Below are 17299 nucleotides of genomic sequence, written 5' to 3'. Positions count from 1 at the left end.
GAGGAAGGCTCCCGGCAGAGGCCTGGTGCGGGAGGGGGGGGTCGGGAGCCTCCCCTCCGCTTTCTCTTCTCCGTGGGTTACCCCTCGGTGCCTCCCCGCCGGCGGGTGCGCGGTGCTGCCCGCAGCTTCGGTGGGGCTGGAGGGACGCCCCGGCTAAGCGGCGGCTTCTGGAGAGGGGCCGGTTTTGTTCCCTTCGGGTGGGGCTGACCCCGGCCCTGCAGAGGTAATCTGAAGCCGTGCTGTTGCTGTTAGGATTTGATTGACCCCGATGTTGGTCGTATGTGACTTGATTCTCCCCGTGTGTTAGTCCCCTACAAAAGCATTACGTTGCCTTACTCAGAAGACAGCTGAAACGCTGCTCTAGGCTATGGATTAGCCTTTTTTTTCTCTTTATGCTGCAAAACGTTTACTTTTGAGAATTATTCTGTTGCTCCTTTTACAATAATTTTCTTCCTTCCTTAAATCTTAGGCCGGTCAGGTGCGTTGCAGCACAAAGCCTCTCGTTTATAAGGAGCTGCAGTTCTGAAAGAGGTTAACAGCAGCTGGAGAGATGGATGTCACCCAGAAAGGCATCAGAGGAAGTGAGTGACTGAGTTTTGAGTGAACAGTGGCATTTTATTTTTACTCTCAATAGCAGGAAAAATGTGGAGGGTTGGGAGAGAAAAGGGAAAACCTCTGAGTTTTTGCAGGAAGGAGTGTGGAGCTTGCAGCTCTGAGGAAGACTACTGGGGCAGAAAATATGTTAGGGAATAAAATGGAGCAACTTCAAAATAACTGTAGTTCTTGGCAAAAGGTGGATCGTGTTGACTAAAAGCTCTGCCTGGTGGTTCTTACAAGGGCGAAGGAATTTTGGGGACTAACTCTTCTTGGGAGAGAGCAGCTATGCAGACGTGGGGTGTTCTGTCTCCAGACCCTGCTTCTGCCTGGGTGGCAGGGCTAAAGGGTGTGATGTCGTGCTGCTTTTGGGGATCCTCTGCCTTTTGGCCTCAGCACAAATCTCATCTATAGTAAAAAAAATCATGGCTGTGCAGTGTAGATGCAGGAGCGAGCGGATCCTGCTGTGGCTGCCTTGCCGGCACTGGCAAGGGTAGCAGTGATTTCACTGCCTGTTCAGGGCAGAGGGGGCTCGTTGCCCAAGGCAGGGGGATTGGACTACGTGATCTTTAAAGGTCCCTTCCAACCCAAGTGACTCTGTGGCTGATTCTGAACTACAGCTAATGATGTGCTCTATCCTCCTGAAATATTGATTTTCATGAAATGTTGCTGTAACCTGGTATGTCTAGGAAACATTTGTTAGTAGGTGTTATGACTTTTTCTATGGGCCCCCTTATCTCTTTTGCCCTGATTTATTACACCTGACTGCATTCTCCTCATTGAAGTTAAATTTCACACACCTGAATAGCATGAGCTGATGGCATCCTACTGACAGAGTTTTCCTGAGTCATAGAAATGCACCTTCTGTGTTAGTTCTGTAGATTCTATACACAAATTCCCATGGGCTGTATATGTTTAAGTTGTGGTACGTGTGGATTTATAGCAATTCCTACAAAATGGATTTTCTACTAATTTTTCAGGCTGTTTTCTCTTGATGATGTGTTTGCTCCAACCCCTTCTCCCCTTGCTTCTCGCATTTCATTCACCAGCTGTCTGCTGCTCCATCTTTTCTTTGCACTTAAAAGAAAAATTCTGTGACTTGATTGTGACTTCAGCACACCTTTCCTCTGCTTCACGTGTGTCACTGACCTGTTTATTTTGAGGTCAAAGACTTTAGAGTTTCCGTGCTACAGAGTATTTTAAGATTGAGTTTGGACTTTTTTTGTCTAGCATAACTTCTTAGATCTTCAGCTTGTTTTTGAATCCGTCCTCTCAGCTGCCGGTCCGTACTCGCATCCTTGCTGGCCTTTGCCTTCCTGCTGTTGAATGCTGCAAAGATGGGCAGAGGCAGAGCCTCACTGGGCTGCTGTCTGTGTCCGCTCACAGTTCTTCCTCAAATGATCTGTGCAGAAATCGGCTCATTCCAAACCCTTACGCTGTCCGTGATCTCGGTTCTCGCCGCCGATACAATTTATCATTGCTTCTGGTGAAAGGATGATGAATTACCACCTGCCATGAGTCCTTTCCCTGTGCTCTTCCTCAATTCCAGTTCCGGAATTTTGGGGAGAGGATTGACACATACAGGCGGTTCCTCTGGGGCTGAATGAGGTCTTGACAGTTTTTGCCTGATCCTTGTCTAGTCCGTGTTGTCCTCCCTCATTTTAAGTCCATCCTTGGAGATGCTACATCCTCCTTTACTGCTTGACTCAACCCTGTTGTAGCGTCCAGAAGGTGGTAGACAAAAATGAGAGCCCCGGTGTTGCTAGGTATTCAAATGTATATTATGTTGAGTTTGATTAAGGGTATTTAAGAGTCAGCAGGTTGATACAGGAAATAGGCACAGAAGGTAACAGTGAGGTGGTAGGTATCAGTGTAATAAAAAGCAGTTATAGCTGCATATCTTGGTACTATGTCCCCAAAATTAGTTTGCCCTCTCCTGGGAAGGAAGCCAATCCTTCTTAATCTCTGTGCAAATGATTGCTGCTCTTTCACTGGTGCTGCTTTTTTCCCTCTGCTCACCAAAACTCTGTTTATAAATCCAACAGTTAATAGCACTCCTGTTCCATCAGTGGAAGTCTTGGCAGACTGGGTTGGCTAAGGACATGACAGAAGCAGTCCCAGGAAAGGCAGTGAGCGTGGTGTGGTTGAGATCCCACTACACCTTGTATCATTTGAATGTAGATTCTAGGAGCAGCCAAAGCTGTTCCAGCTGGAAAATGTGGCAATATCCTTTTCAACATGAGTTACCCGCCTTCCCGCCTTCCTGGCTCTCTTGCTCCCCTTCGCTCCTCAGGACTACAGTTCTGTAGTTGTCTTAAAACCGAACTGTGTCATTCCAGAGACATTCTGCCTTCAGCCTAGCATCTTCATCTCCTCATTGCACTTATTCATTGGTTATTCAGGCTGCGGTGTGCCTCCTGGCTGCAGTGTAGACTTACCCTTCATAGAAGACAACAGTTCTACCACATTATTAAAGAAATTCAGTGGTCTTAAGGCTCTCTCCTCTATGCCAAACCCTCTGCTGTCTCAGCTTTGAATAAGACTGGCCTTGATAAAATACTGTCTTGTTGGCTTTTGCCAAAGTCAGGTGTGAGCTTTTCTTTTAACTGTGAACAAATAAATGGGTGTGAATTTCTCTCCAGGTCCTTTTGTTCAAGTGCAGGCAGCTGCCAGAAGGCGTGTGACTTCTGTTCCTAAGCTTAGTTCCTTGCTAACAACCACCCATAAAGGCAAATGGGGGCCAGGAAGCCAGAGCTGCAATAATGATATTTTCTTTTTGTCCTCTGAGTTTTAGCAGAAATACCAAGCTGTGCGTTGAGCAGGTTCCTGTGGTGTAGAAAGAGCTCTGGGGTGCAGAGCTCAGAGGTCTTGTAAAGTCAGTGAATGTGTCAGACACTAGACAAAGCTTGCAAATTAGCCTTCTCTGAGATTTTTGCCTGAAGAATGCAAAAGAGATAGCTCACCCAAGACAAACGGAGTCAAGGGCACATGCTGCACCCTGGGATTGGACCTGCCAACAAAGGAGGGTTGTGTAGCCTGTGAATATCTAGCCTTTCTCCCATGACAGTCCAAACACCGTACTCTTCAGGGTCCTATTGTTTATAAGCTTCTCTAATTTTTTACTTCTCTTATCTGAGGGTCCACTAGGAAACTCACTCACTTACGAGCCTGCTACTTGCTGCCTTACATCTGTGTTGAGTTGAAAACTGAAGTGCTGAGACAGGTTGTTGAAGAATTGGTGTTCCACCTACCCAACTGAACAGCACTGCTTGAATTCTGCTGCTGCCTGTTGCAATGGGATGTTTGCTTGCTCTCCCAGGGACCCTGAAGGATGTAGCTAAATAAACTTGTATTATTGATTTCCCATGTTCAGAGTCAACGGATAGTATCTAGTGCTTTGGGACAGAAAAGACTTAATTAAGGGAAGATTATTGGCCTAAGATATTACCCCTGTACAGACCTTGCTTCTGAGAATAGTGAAACACTGGATTGGATTGCCTGGGAGGTGGTGGAGCCTCCACTGTTAACGGAGGCCTCCTGAAGCACTCTGAACTAATGTCTGTCAGAGCTGATAAATGTCCCAGCTGATCCTGCCTTGGGACAAGGGCTGGGCTGGATGGCTTCCCACAGTCCCATCGCTCCTGTGCTTTTGATTCAGCAAAGGCAGCTGCTCTGCCTTTCCTTCCTGTGCCCTGTCGTTAGGAGGCACTCTGATGTGAGGCCCTACAAATGACCAGCTTATTCTGTGAGGTGTGTGGCTTGATTACTCCACTTAGGTTAGCTGGTGAAACTCTAAAACCATAATTCACTACCAAGATGTTATATGCTCCCTTGTCTGAACTCTGGCCCTGGTTTTTGTTCTTGGTGTCTGCCTCTGGCAGTGTGACTTCTACAGGCAGATTGTAGACTTCATAAAGAATTGTAACTCTTCTATTGACTGTAAATGTGTTGCTTCTTAAACTTTATTCTGTCTCCTTGGTCACACTTGTGAGCCAGGGAGGGGAGAGATGGATGAGGTCTCTCTACCTGCCTCCTAATGTTTAAAGGACGGAATAGATATGTTTAAATTCATCTCTTTCTTGGCTGAAGTGCTTGAGCTTTGCTAGGACTTTCCTAGGCTTGAACCTTCTGTCCTAGAGAATGTCTCTGCCACTGATGGGGGACAGTCTCTCCAGCTCTGTTGTCTGCCCTTCTAAAGGAAATATGCCTTATTTCACACTGTTGTTCCAGTCTCCCATTTGGAGCCTGCAAGGAATCGGATTCTCTTCTCTGGCATTTTCCTCTTGCTTTGAAATCTCCTCTGTCTTATGTGGGAAGGTGCTGTCTCTCTTGTTAATCCAATAACAGATGGGGGGGAGGTTGGGGATGTTCTTTTAATTCCTTCAGCTTCTGATTTAGCTGTGGTAAGTGAAGTTTGCACAACCCGCTGTCTTGGAAAGTGATCTGCAGAGGTTATAGGGTGGCTGGGGAAGATAGTAAAAGTGATGCTGACTTTGAGATGTAACAGCAAGAGGTCTGGTTTCGCTCAGGATAGAAGCCTTGGGCAGAAAGCTGGTAGCTCAGGGTAGTGATGCATCAGCAGCTTCAACCTTGTATCATCACTTTGGTGAGGCCCATTTTGAGCCATTTTATTATGCTGTGAACCATCTGCACGGTGTAAAGAGTATGTCCTGCTTGCAGGAGAGCCTTGGACAGTGAATATTTCCTTGGTGGGAAAACTCAAGAGTGAAAAGGATGTCTGAAAAGGATTTAGTGTTTTGGTTTTAATGTTTCGAAGCTTCTGTAAGTAGACAATGGTTCAGACTCTGGAGTGGGGAGAGCCACTTGGCTAGCTTTATAGCAGAGGTGTTCACAATGTTTTGGGAGCTCTGCTTTTATTTGGTGTAATTTGAGGTTCGGTGTACTGCTGAGTGGAGACAGATCTCGGTCAGCTTTCTGGAGGCAGGGAGTTCTCCCAGGTGACATGAATTGCCTTTGGCCTGTTGTTTCCATGACACACTTCTGAAACTGAGAAAAGGCTGTCAAGGGTGGCTTGACAGTGCCCTGGGCACTCACTGAAATAGGAAACCTTGCCATTTGCTGGAATATGGCTCTAGTCCCAGGGGTTCCCAGTGCTCTGAGCTGTAGGTTTCACACATCAGTTTGTGGAGAGGAAAGTTGCCCTCGTTTCACTAACTGCAGGACTCCAAGAGGGTGAATGTTTTTTTTAAATAATAAAAGTTTCTCTTTGGGTGCGAACCTGTGCTCTCTGTGTTGGTTGTGACTCTAAACACAGTCTCTGTGCAGGAATCTAGAGTCAAAAATCAGCACTTCATTATTCATTTTGCAAGGGGGAAATGTGCATGTACACACCCCCACACACACTTAACATCTGAACACACTTCTGAGGGCTGTATTTTGAAAATAACCACCGCTTTTCAAGCACTAGGACAGTGATGATTAATGGCCACATAATCTGACTGTGCATCTCTGCCTCTGGTTTTCATGGTCTGAAGAAGCTGAACTTGCCCACCTTTATGTCTGCAGAATGAATGTGTATGAGTTGTGCTTCTCCCTGATGCATACAGGTACACACACACACACATATATATAGTATTTGCTCACATATATGTGTGGGAGAGCACTGACATAGGTTGTATTTTCAGGCAAGCTATAATGTTTGCAGAATGACAATGCTTTATTCAGAGTTGTGCCAACTTGTGATTGCCGCTACAAGCACTGGAACAGGATTTTCTTGGAAAGCCTTATCCACAATCTCATGAGGCAGCCCTGAAGCTAAAGTGATCCTGGCTTAGCCTGGGTTACTGCTGTTTCAATCTGGGATAGCTTTGGTTTGTGGTTTTTTCCCAGGATGGAGAAGGGTGCTTTTTTAGTAGTTCATTTGTGCATGATTGCTCCAGCCCTCTTTGGGGCCAGCTCTGAATGCAGCCAAGCTCTTGGTTAGACCAAACAGCTTGCCCATTCTTCAAAGTCAGCTTGACTTAGCTTAAGTTTGGGTCCTTGCTGAGTTACACTAAGGCAACATGAAGTTTTAACTGCTTTAAAGATCCAAATAGATTCTTTTATATGTGGGGTTAGCGTGGGTTTTCACCCTAGTTAAAATAATGTAGCTTTGAATGCGATAATGCTCCCTGATCTCACAGCAGGTTTTTTGTTGCAGAAAAAATCAAAAGCGGCTGTTACTTTTCGACTTTCTCCACTTGTGTGCTTGGCTTTGGTAGCTGAATAAGGAAAATGTGCTGGACTCATATTGATAACCCTGTGCAAGGGAGGGTTATTTAACTGAATTAAAATAGCAGCCTGAAGCCTCTCCCAGTTCTGCTGGAGCTGATTCTTACTCGTTACATCTTACTGCTTTTACACTTCTGCCATCCTGGTTCAGGCTACTACTGGAAATGGAGCTGTAAAGTCTTAGGAGAGAGGCTGTTCTGATGCTTCCAGGAGCAGAAAGCATGGAAAATGTCAGCAGAAAGTTCGGTCCTGCTATGTTGTACGCCTGTGAAAAGGGGGAAGATTTGTTGGCTATGGGCTTAAGTGAGATTCCTTATTAATGCTGTGTTGTCTTCAGATAAATCTTGTATTACGAGCCACTGGCCATTCTGCTCAGGAAAGTATTTCTTCCAGATTCAGTAGTTTGATAATCATCCACTCTTCTGGATGTATACATTCCCAGCAGTGGTGTCCAAATAGTTTTGGTTATATAACAGTATTATTCCTCAATTTTCTGCGGACCACGGCATGTGCATCATTGTCAGCTGAAAAATACTATGGAGGTCGCGTTGAGCCTGGGGACCAACTGCAGCTTGTTTACTGGGATCTTAAAGGCCACAGATTGTGAACTGCAGAATGGAATCAAACCTGACATCTAAGCCAGTCGTGTATGCCGTGAGCGCTAACAAGGCGGCACGTGTCAGAGCTGGTGTTTATGTCTGGTGAAGCTGCGCTGCTTTTTGTGAACATGCCTCGTTAGACAGAAGCTGCCTCTGATAAGCCTTCGTGAGCCTTCACTGTTCCCACCAGTACACCCAGCCTTGTATTAGTCAGTGTAGCACGTGAACGTGCGGCTGCCTTTGGCCATTCATACACCCTGGATGCCACAGAATGACCTTATAAGAGACCTTCCTTACGCTCTGATAGTGATTTCCATTCCATTTGCTGCTTTTTCCTGGTCCCGTGTTTATCTGACTGTTCCAAAGAAAGCGTGGCTGGGATTGCACGCAGTGTTAAAAGTTTCCTAGAGAGCTCTTTTCCAAGAAATCTGTAGTCACTTTGTGTGTTTGTCTGTTGTTTGTTCCCTGTTTGATAATGTGACAAAATTAAAAAATAATTTTCAAGATCTAATTTTGACCTCTAGAAAGACAGGAGATGATTTAAAATATACTGCACTGATTGCACTCATCAGGGCTAGAAAATGTAGCCTGTAAAGCTACATAAAGTAGTATAAAGCCATAAAAGTACTTGTACTTTTATGTAAAAAAAGTACAAGTTACAATAAACAAGGTAAAAAGAAGGGCGTTTCCCAGTAAGGCGGGGAGATGAGTCTCTTGGAGAGCAGCAATGGAAAGAAGCAGTGGCCACGCCGTGTGTGATATTCACGTGCATTAACGGCAGTGGGCTGAGTCAGTACTCTGCCTGCATACGCGGCAGGATCGCGGGCAGCAGTGTGTGTCAAGAGAGCAAACCTCTCTGCAAAAGTGAACAAAAACGGCTTTCATCATCTCTTCAGGATCTGATATAAAACCCTTGTCCCATCCGCAGGTGATTATCAAAGGACAGTGCCTGTATGAGGCCTTGCCCCTTTAGCTTCAGACACCTTTAGCTTCATTTTGCTGTTGCTGGGGATATCAGCTGGTGTAAATCAGCTTCATGTGATGGCTTCCGTGGGCTCTGGAGCCATTGTGCCTGTTGAGATTCTTTTTTTTTTTCCCAACAGCTTCAGTGATGTAGGTGGAGGTTAGTGAGAAACTTGTGGGGGCTGAAAGTGGTCCTTAGCCTGAAAAGCTTGTGAATCTCTGATTTTGCACTATTCACTTAAAACAGTGGAGGCTGTAGACCTACCTGCAAACCTACCTGACTTCTCCTTTGCAGCCTCTGATGGAAAATGCATTCTTTCCTGTAGGACTAAACTTGAATATGTCATTGCTTCACAAGTGCGTTCCACCTCAAAGAGGTGAAGAGTTTGGAACACAGTGTGCAAAGGCCTTTGCAGTGAGGAGGGGAATAGTGGAAGGTTGAAGGTGGGTATTACTAAAGCAGATTTTTGGTCTAGCACGTGGAGAACTGAAGTTTGTGGAAGGGCCAGGGAAGACCATGGCTGAAACCTGTTCAGCTCCATTAGCTGAGTAGGCAGAGTGGTTCTTGGGTAGCAGTCTGAGGCTGCTTTAACTTGGAATCAGCTGGTAGGGGCAGTGCAAAGAAGGTTTTTTTATTGTTCTTTCATCCCTGACTCTGTATAGTGCTGCACCAGGGGTGATCTGGAATGGGAGCCTCTGTCTCTTGAACAGGATTCATTGGGATGCTTTGCCCTTCAAAGTCAGTGCATTGGGGCTTGCACATATGGATACAGTTGTCTAAATCCATGTAGAAAACTTGATGCATTTGTGCTGACAAAAAGCTATCCGTGGGCTGAAGACCACATTACTTGCCTTAGCTTGATGCTGGAACCAAGCTGATATCCTTTGCTTCTCAGCCAAAGAGCTCTCATCTCTCTGAACTTGCACATGCAGACATGCCTGCTCTCAGAGGAGCATGGATGGATTCAGCCCTGCCCTGAAGACTGGACTAACCTGCTACCTTACCCTGGAAATCCTGTATTAAGAGGCTGCCTCAGAGCTCTCTGAAGGGGAAGAGTCAAAGCATGCTCAGTACCTGAGTCTGTGCTCAGGCTCTTGACTGGATGGGGCAAGAAGCATGCCTCTTTCCAGGGGATCTTGGTTTTTTTCCTGCATTCTGAATGCTTTGAGCAGAAGCTGTTGTGCATCGGAGAGCTCACTCTTCATTATTTCACAGTGAAGACTGATGCTTCAGGAATAATAGCTTGTCTCAACTGAGAATGAGCATGTTAACCTTAAAAATATGTAATTTCTCCCATTCCTAAAGCTGTAAGGTTTGTGTCTTGCCCCAGGTACTACCTCCCTGGTATGTCGGTTTAAGAAGTTGACCTTGATCTCCAAAGCCCCCTGAGCTGCAGCTGAAATAATGTCTTGTTCTCTGTGATCTGCCCAAGGGGACTGTGTTCTTCCGGGCTTGACTCACGTGGGCAGATGCAGTTACTGTGCCAGTTGGGTTTGCTGCTTTGGACCTTCCATAGGAGATTGCGTTTGCAAAATGTGCTTTGGGATTGACCTTCTCACAAGTGGAAAAAATTACGCTGGACCAGGGGAAGTAGAATGAGTAAAGTCCAGGTTGTAAAACTAATAGACTGACTGAAAAGCAGAAGCAATGAGGATGGGAGTATGGCAGAAGCATTACAGCAATACTAAGGTCTCAACTAGGACTGGGAATCTGCTGTGGCAGGCAGCAAATACATCCGCAGAAAGAGGCAGCTTGCAGTTGAAGTAAGTTGGGCTGGTAGAGTAGGAAGAAAAAGTTGATGAGGTCAAGAGCAAAATGGGGCTCCCTCCCCCACATCCTGATTTCCAGGTCAGTATTTTATACCGTAGGTAAGCAAAGTGGGGGAGTTAGATGGATTCACCTCCAGATTTGGTAGAACTCGCTTTCCTGTTCTTGCTGCTCCGTTACTGCAAGGTAACACGAGATGGGCACGTTCTGTCTGCTGTGCTGCTGCTCTTCATCCTCCTTCCTCTTCTGTTAATGGCCCGTCTTGGAAAGTTTCATTCTTTTGCTAGCAATTAGGAATTGCATGGTTCAGTCATTCCTGTGCAGCGATTATTTTTGTACTGCAGTAATGTATAGGATGTTTAAATAGTGTGTGAGCCTGCTTGCATCACTCAGCTGTGCAGCTTGGAAATATGCCTAAAGCCATCGGAGTGCTGTAAGCATAATATACTCCTGCTGCATATTCCTGCACAGTGAACAGTTAATTATGGACCTAACAATGTCTTGGTGGTTGGTCAGATTGTTTTTGGGGTTTGGGGTTTTTTTTTAACACAAGACCTCACTGCTTTTATGGTATTGTGGCATCTGTGGCCACTTGTCTTTCTGTGCCATAGTCCACTGCCCTCTGACTTTTGCAGATCAAGTTGAAGAGTCATGCTGTCAGCTGTTATGAATCCTTGGCCTTTGTGGTTTGGGCTCAAAGTAGGACACAAACTATGCCCCGGCACACACACTCAGCAGTTCTCTCTAGGGGTGGTGAGAAAATACTGGCCTTTGTGGTCGTAATGGTGTCGTTAATCCTTTCAGGATTCCCAGGGCTCAGAGGGCAGAATAGAAAAAGGAGCAGCGGGATGAACTCAGTTTTGCTTAGCTGTGAATTTATTACTGGTGTTTGAAGGCAGTGCTAAAGGCTGTGTGTGCAATATCATAGCTGTTCACTAGAGGACAGTATTATACATTGCAAAATAGAATCGTAATGGAACAATGCTGGAAGAGATTTCTCACAGATTTTGTGTGTGCTAGGAATAGGTTGGGGTTGAGGTTATAAAATTTGCTAGAACTCGGGAGCCATCCAGTCAAGGTGGTTTAACAGACAGCATGGCTTAAATCACCGTCTACAGACCCTATCTTGTAAAATCTCTGAAGGGTAATGCTGACTACCTTGCTTCTGTGTGCGCTTTGTGGGAGGTAGAGGCTGCTGAATAGGTAGGACAGGGAGATAAGGAAGATTCTCCAGGAAAAAAAAAAGGGGGGGGGGGAAGGGAAACTTTCCTATATCAAAACTCTTGTAGTGGGTGGTGGGATGCACAGTGGTGAAGGTAAGGGATGAAAGCAAAGGAGACACAGGGCCCTGAACAGAGGGGATATAGGATGAGTATTCACTGGGTGATGGGCCTTGCAGGAGAAAGAAAATAAAGGGCAGTTGGAATAAATACTGCTCGAAGTGCTGCTGCTTCTGCTTGCTCTGATATCAGAGCTTTCAGCAGAGGGCAGGACTGTTGCTTTATTCTATCGCTGTTCCATCAGCCATCTCTTCCTCTGAGGGACAGAAGCTCCCACATAGAGCAAGGAGTATGAAATGAAAGATAAGGAGGCTGGGTTGTGCAAAAGGAAGTGAGTTTCAGCTTTTGTGACCATCCTCATGCAAGCGGGGATCTTGGCAGTTGATGTTGTGCAGCGCCATGCAGCCTCACAGGACAGCCGCTAGCTTGGTTCCTGCTCTTCATGTTGGGTTTTTTTTTAATTTATTGTTTTATCCCTTAGGGAAAGCTGACCTTGAGTGACAAGCAAGTAAAGCTGTGGCAGGATTCTTGCTGACTTTAGGTTTGTTGATGAGACAGAGAAAGCTGTTGAATATCCAGGCCTGAGAGAATGCAGGACAGAAGCAGCCCTTCTGTGAGGCCCTGGTGCTGGCAGGGAGCAGACATGGTTCACAAAGCTGTGATAACTGTGGTAAATACCAGCTGGGCCACTGAACCAGTAGCTGTGACTGACTGATCTTGCCTGCAGTACCAGGCGGCCAAAGCTCATCCCACCTTTCACATCTTCACAGCTGTGACCTCCAAGGCCTTCCTTCAGTGCTTTGTGTTGCAGAGGACGGGAGGACTGCAGCACTTCTGAGCAAGATCGATGCTCTTTATCCTTTTCACAGCTGCTCCATAAGTTAAAGTTAAGCAGCCCTGAAACTGCTCTGGCCTTGCAGAAGGGATCGGGTGAGGGTGGAGAAAACTCTCACTCCTCGCTGCAGCCTCCTGTGCTCCCATGGCCTTTCTCTATATGTACCTAGGCCCCAGGGTCTGTTCCTAAGCTGCCTGCAAGAAGAGCACAGAGAACAGAACCCGCCCAGCAGTGCCTGGTGTTTCACTGGCATTTATGCCAAGTCCCAGGCTGTCGCTGATGTCCCTGAGCGCTTCCAGCTCAGCCTTCGAGATCTGGGCAGACACTGTCATCTGCTGCTTTGCCGCTTGGGAGTAACAGCGTTCTCTGCGTAGGGGGGGTCCTGGTGATGCTGTCTTGGCTGGGCCTGGAGTACCCCAGTGCTCTGTCAGCTGGATGCCTGCGAAGCACGTGTAACTTTGACACACATGCAAAGGAAGCTTAATACCACAAGTGTGGCTTGGTTATGAGACCGGAGGTGATGGATTCCCATGTCCCTAGTCTCAGCCCTGACACCGAGCGACCACAGCTATGGGTAAGCCACTTCAGTTCACTGCCCTAATAAAATAGAACTAACAGCCTTAGCTTGGATAGCCAATTCTTGGAAAGTACAGTGCCTTGCAAAACACGTTAGTAAATGCAGAAGACTCGGTGGTAGCTGGAAATGTAGAAGCTCTCTTATTCCCAGTTTGTCAGGCAGATAAACCCTTGAAAGAAATGCACAGTGGATGTTAGGCTTGTTCAGGGTTCTCTGTTTCTGCAGCAGGCATCTCTCTGATAATTGCTGCCATCTTTTTTTTTTTTTTTTTTACAGCTAGAGCACTTGCTACAGGTCCACTTAACGTCTCCTGTCTCATGCCACTAACATTTGAGAATGCCCTTAGGATTCCTTCAGTCAGCCTTCCCCCGGCTGTCCGGTCTGCTTTGAAGTGCTGGGTATCAACTGGGTAAGTCGGGTGGGAAAGAAGCCACAAAACCATGCAGCTGGCTCCCTTTGCACAGTGGGAGTTTCTTTGTCCACCCTTCTCAGAATCTGCACTACTTTGACAGTATTTTGTCCCTGTTGAGCAATGGCAAGTGCTACACCTTGACTTTCATAGGAGACAACAAGGATGAAATCCCACCGTGTGGCTGGGAATCCTATTATAGCAAGCGTAGCACAGTTATCTCCACTTCTAATTAGTTGTGGGGCTCTGCCTTTTTGACTAAAATTAACCTTGCTCATGTCAGTCTTTTTCACAAGCCACTCTCCTTCTGGTTAGCCAGCGCGCATCTGCCACCCACAGCAACTTTTCTCCTCTGCTGTCCACACATAACTGCCTCGTTCCAAGGTCAGGAGCAGGGACTCGGTTTTGCCCTGTTTGCCGTTAACCCTCTGTTCTGCTTTCTGTCACTTCCCTGCGGCTTCATCGTTATAATCCCCACCTTACACATCTCTCCCATTCTGTGTTCCCACAGTACCTGCGGTAGACCCAAGTGAATCTGGAGAATGTTGCAGTTCCTAGGGGCTCTTGTGAGTGTTTTATTTCATCTGTCTGTGGAATTTCCATCTGCTCTGCTGGTCTGTTTCACTTTTCAGGTTGACATTCAGAAGAACCCATAAGAGAAAGGGAAAAAGTTAGACTGGACAGTGCAGCAAGTGGCCCCAGAAATGGATTGTGTACAAAGCAAAGAATAAGTTTACTTTATGTGATATTTGGCCCGTTGCATGAAGGGGGCAGTCTGCTTGTAGCCAGATCCTGAGCTCTTCTGTAACCACATCTGCTGAAATAGTTTGAGTGTCGGCTGGTAATGCCTGCACTTCGTCAAAGAGAAATTTAAGGAAGTTCAGTTGCGGAAGTGCTACGAACCGTGTGGTTCACAAGCACAACTCCGAGAAGTAGGTCCCTCCTGGAGAGACCGCGCGTGTGCATGACTGCCCGCGCGGGCATCTCAACCCATCGCAAGCTTTCCTCTAGGTGACCTTGGGCTGAGCTCCGCGTGGCTTGCTTGGAGAGCTGTTGATTTACAATGCAGATTCATCGGTCCTCGCCTGCCTGCCCCTCCTAAATTTGGCTGGGATATAAGAGGCTGTTTGCTTTCTGATGCCAACAGTGGTGATGGCAGAGAGCCCTGCCATGTGAGAGACAGAGATAGAGGAGAGGGGGCCAAGGAGGAGCAAACTGTGCAGCTGCTAATTGCTTCTGGTAGCTGAGGAGCACATCTGTGGGGCAGAATGTCAATGCTTACCCCTGTCCTGCAGCCCCCGGAGGTGAAGGAGTATCTGTGCAAGGGTGAGCGCTTCATCAAATGGGACGATGTGAGTACCCGGGTTTTTGCTTCGCTAGGTTGTATGCATGGTGACAGGACAGATGCCGTGTTTTGGTCGGGGTTTGTGGGGAGGCTGGGAGCATGTACTCCGTGGGGGGATGGGATGCTGTGCGTCGTACCTGAGAGCAGTGATGTCTGGACAGGGCAAGTGAACTGAGAGGAACAGGAGAGCTGAGGGCTAAAAACAAAGGGCATATATGTTAGGGGTCGGTCATGTGGCTTCTGCACCTCTTGCTATTGTGGAGGAGGGAAGTAAATGGAGTGTGCCACTGGGTCTGTGTGCGCAGCTCCTCTGGTGTAGGACCCCAGGGTCCTGTCTCTGTGAACCGGCCCTCAGGAAGGCAGTCGCTGCTGGGAGCCTCCTTGGGGCGAGAGGCACATGCTGCGTTCAGACATGTGCGGAGGAGCATGAGGGGCAGGATCCGTTCCAGAGCTGAGCGGACTCTCCGTGCTTTGCAGATAGAGAGGAAATCGGGCTCCAAGTTGCTTCCTCTTATGGCCCTGTTGCTGGAGTGGATCAGAGGGTGAGCCATGTCCTCCCACGCCTGCCCGGCTTGTGGGTCTGTGAGCTACCAAGTGCGCAGCGGCTGAGCAGCAAGGGGCCTGTGCTTTAACAGTGCCGGAGCCTCGGAGGATGCTGCAAAAAGCTGCTTCTTTCTCCAACTCGGTGTTCTCTTGTATCTTCAAAACACCTGGTTTGCAGTCTCCGTTTGCTTTTCATTGTGAGGGGAAGAAAGTGTGGAACAGCAGAAGACGAGAAGTTAATGTGAATGTAACTCACTTTCTAAGAAGGCAAAAGAGTATTTCCCCTAATACCCGCATACCTGAGCGAGGGGACAGCAGCTGCCCATCCATTTTGTCTGGAGTATGAATTGTCTGCTATTGAGCATAAATGTTGATAAAATGGGGGCAGGCCAGGTTATGATTATTCACCAAGATCTGGGGGAAAAATTTGATGTGGTACTGCAGATGAGACACACTAAAAGGAGCCTCCAGCAGCAATGCAGGAGGGATTAGCACTTACTTTTGTGGGCGTAAAGCTGGAATAGAGTTTTAAGTCTCAAGGCAGTGTGTGTGTGGAGGGGGGGGCAGATCACTTGTGTGCAGTGTAAGCAGGGTGGTCCAGCAGCACTGGGAAATGAGAAAGCAGTGTAATATGCAGCTGACAGAAAGGATGGATGCTGAGCAATACAGGTTGGAATATCACTGGGTGTTACTCCACTAGCTGTACATAAACAGGAGGATGACACCAGGGTATGGTAGAAAGCGCAGCCTTCCCTTTCTTTCCAGTGGGGCCACTGCCTGCAGAATGCACTTGTGGCTTTTTTGAATTTGAACAGGGATTTGGTTTCTGAGAACAACAGTAGCCAAACTTGTATAAAATTGCTGCTGACTTTCTAAGCTCAGTCCCTGGGGACCACTTTCCCCAAAACTTGAAGCTATTAAGTACTTCACTGGGAATTCCTAGGATAGTTAGGCTCCCTTGAAACCCAAGGTAGGTAAGTTGGACTTCCAAGACCCACCAAGTGTTTATTTGCTGCTGCAACCAACCGTAGGAGTCAGGGAGCTCAAGTCCTGTGTGGATTTTTCCCTAAGGTTGACAGATTTGTAAACATCCCTAAAAGGTTGCCTCTAACTACTAAGTAGTTTACAGACTTGACCTCCAACGATAATGAAAGCCCTCTCCACAAGTGGGCTGTTCCGGTCACGTTGCTCCATCTCATCGTTCTTTCCCACTCCACGGTTAGAGCAGGCTGCAAAGGATGACGACAAGAGCTCTGGGCTGCAGGATTGCTAGTGGAAGGTCAGGATAAAAGCAACTCTTCAAAGGTCATGGGCCTGTGTTTTTTGTTTCACTCTTTGAATTGACCTGGCCGTGCTGTTAGTAACAGTTTTGAACTCCTTCCACAATATTTGAGGGAAAGGAGTGAAGGTAGATCAGATTGGCTCCTTGCATCACTGTACAGTTTGGGGCTGGACTGGAGCCTTCACTGTACCCAACAGTTTCTTGAGTAAGGCAAACCCACACTTTTTCTATAGTGCCTACACCTTGTCCAGCCTTTGTAATGTATTCTCTAGAGGAAAGTGCAGTAGGATCTCTGACAGGCAGGACTGTTCTGACCTTCCCCACCGAGTTAGTTACAACATCTTGGGGTAAGGAGCAACTCTCTGCTGTGTTTAGCATCCAGCAAGCAGGGGCTGCCAGCCAGACTAAGGAGGTTAAGTCCTACTACATGGATGATAGTTTATTTCAAGACCTGGCTTGGGAACCCTTGCAAAACCTCAAGTAGGGCACAATGTAGTAGCTGACCTCTTAAGCTGAGCAGACATGTGTGGATTTGGCGCTCTGCTGACTCTTAGCCCTCTAAGTACAAGCGAAAATGTTTTCTATCCTTGAAAGATTATGTATTACAGAATTTTACCAGACAACATTTGCTTTCTGCCCTAGAGTTGAACTCTACAGTGTGAGCAGCAGCCAGATTGGCTGCCAGACCATCTTCTGTGGAATTCACCATCTCCTTTGTTGCAAGGAGCCACCCCTTAGGAAAGTCTACCTGCACCCCACGGCCATCCACGTCCCTGGTCAGGAGGCCAGCTGTCAGCGGTCCTTACTGCAGCCTCAGCTAGCTTTCAAGAAAGCTGCTTCGTAGGAGATAAAGTTAATCTAGAAACATGGCAC

General features: G+C 47.1%; 1 protein-coding gene across 6 annotated transcripts in view; it reads left to right on the top strand.

The window, feature by feature from the left end:
• Nucleotides 1–480: 480 nt before the first annotated feature.
• Nucleotides 481–17299, top strand: part of PLCB2 (phospholipase C, beta 2) — a 62811-nt gene continuing 45992 nt past the window's right edge. For 5 of the 6 annotated variants that reach the window (XR_664007.1, XM_009333583.1, XM_009333600.1 and 2 more), the window contains exon 1: nucleotides 14415–14608. Coding sequence is in view for 5 of the 6 variants with exons in the window: in XM_009333583.1 (XP_009331858.1) it covers nucleotides 14525–14608 (84 nt within the window). In the remaining variant the exon portion in view is untranslated. Of the gene's footprint in view, nucleotides 582–14414; nucleotides 14609–17299 lie in introns of those variants that run through there. The other variant, XM_009333592.1, reaches the window with a different exon arrangement.

The sequence above is a fragment of the Pygoscelis adeliae genome, unplaced genomic scaffold (genome assembly GCF_000699105.1).
Source record: "Pygoscelis adeliae isolate BGI_AS28 unplaced genomic scaffold, ASM69910v1 Scaffold420, whole genome shotgun sequence".
NCBI lineage: Eukaryota > Metazoa > Chordata > Aves > Sphenisciformes > Spheniscidae > Pygoscelis > Pygoscelis adeliae.
The sequence above is the reverse complement of the archived record's forward strand: the minus strand, read 5'-3'. Positions and strand labels throughout refer to the sequence as shown.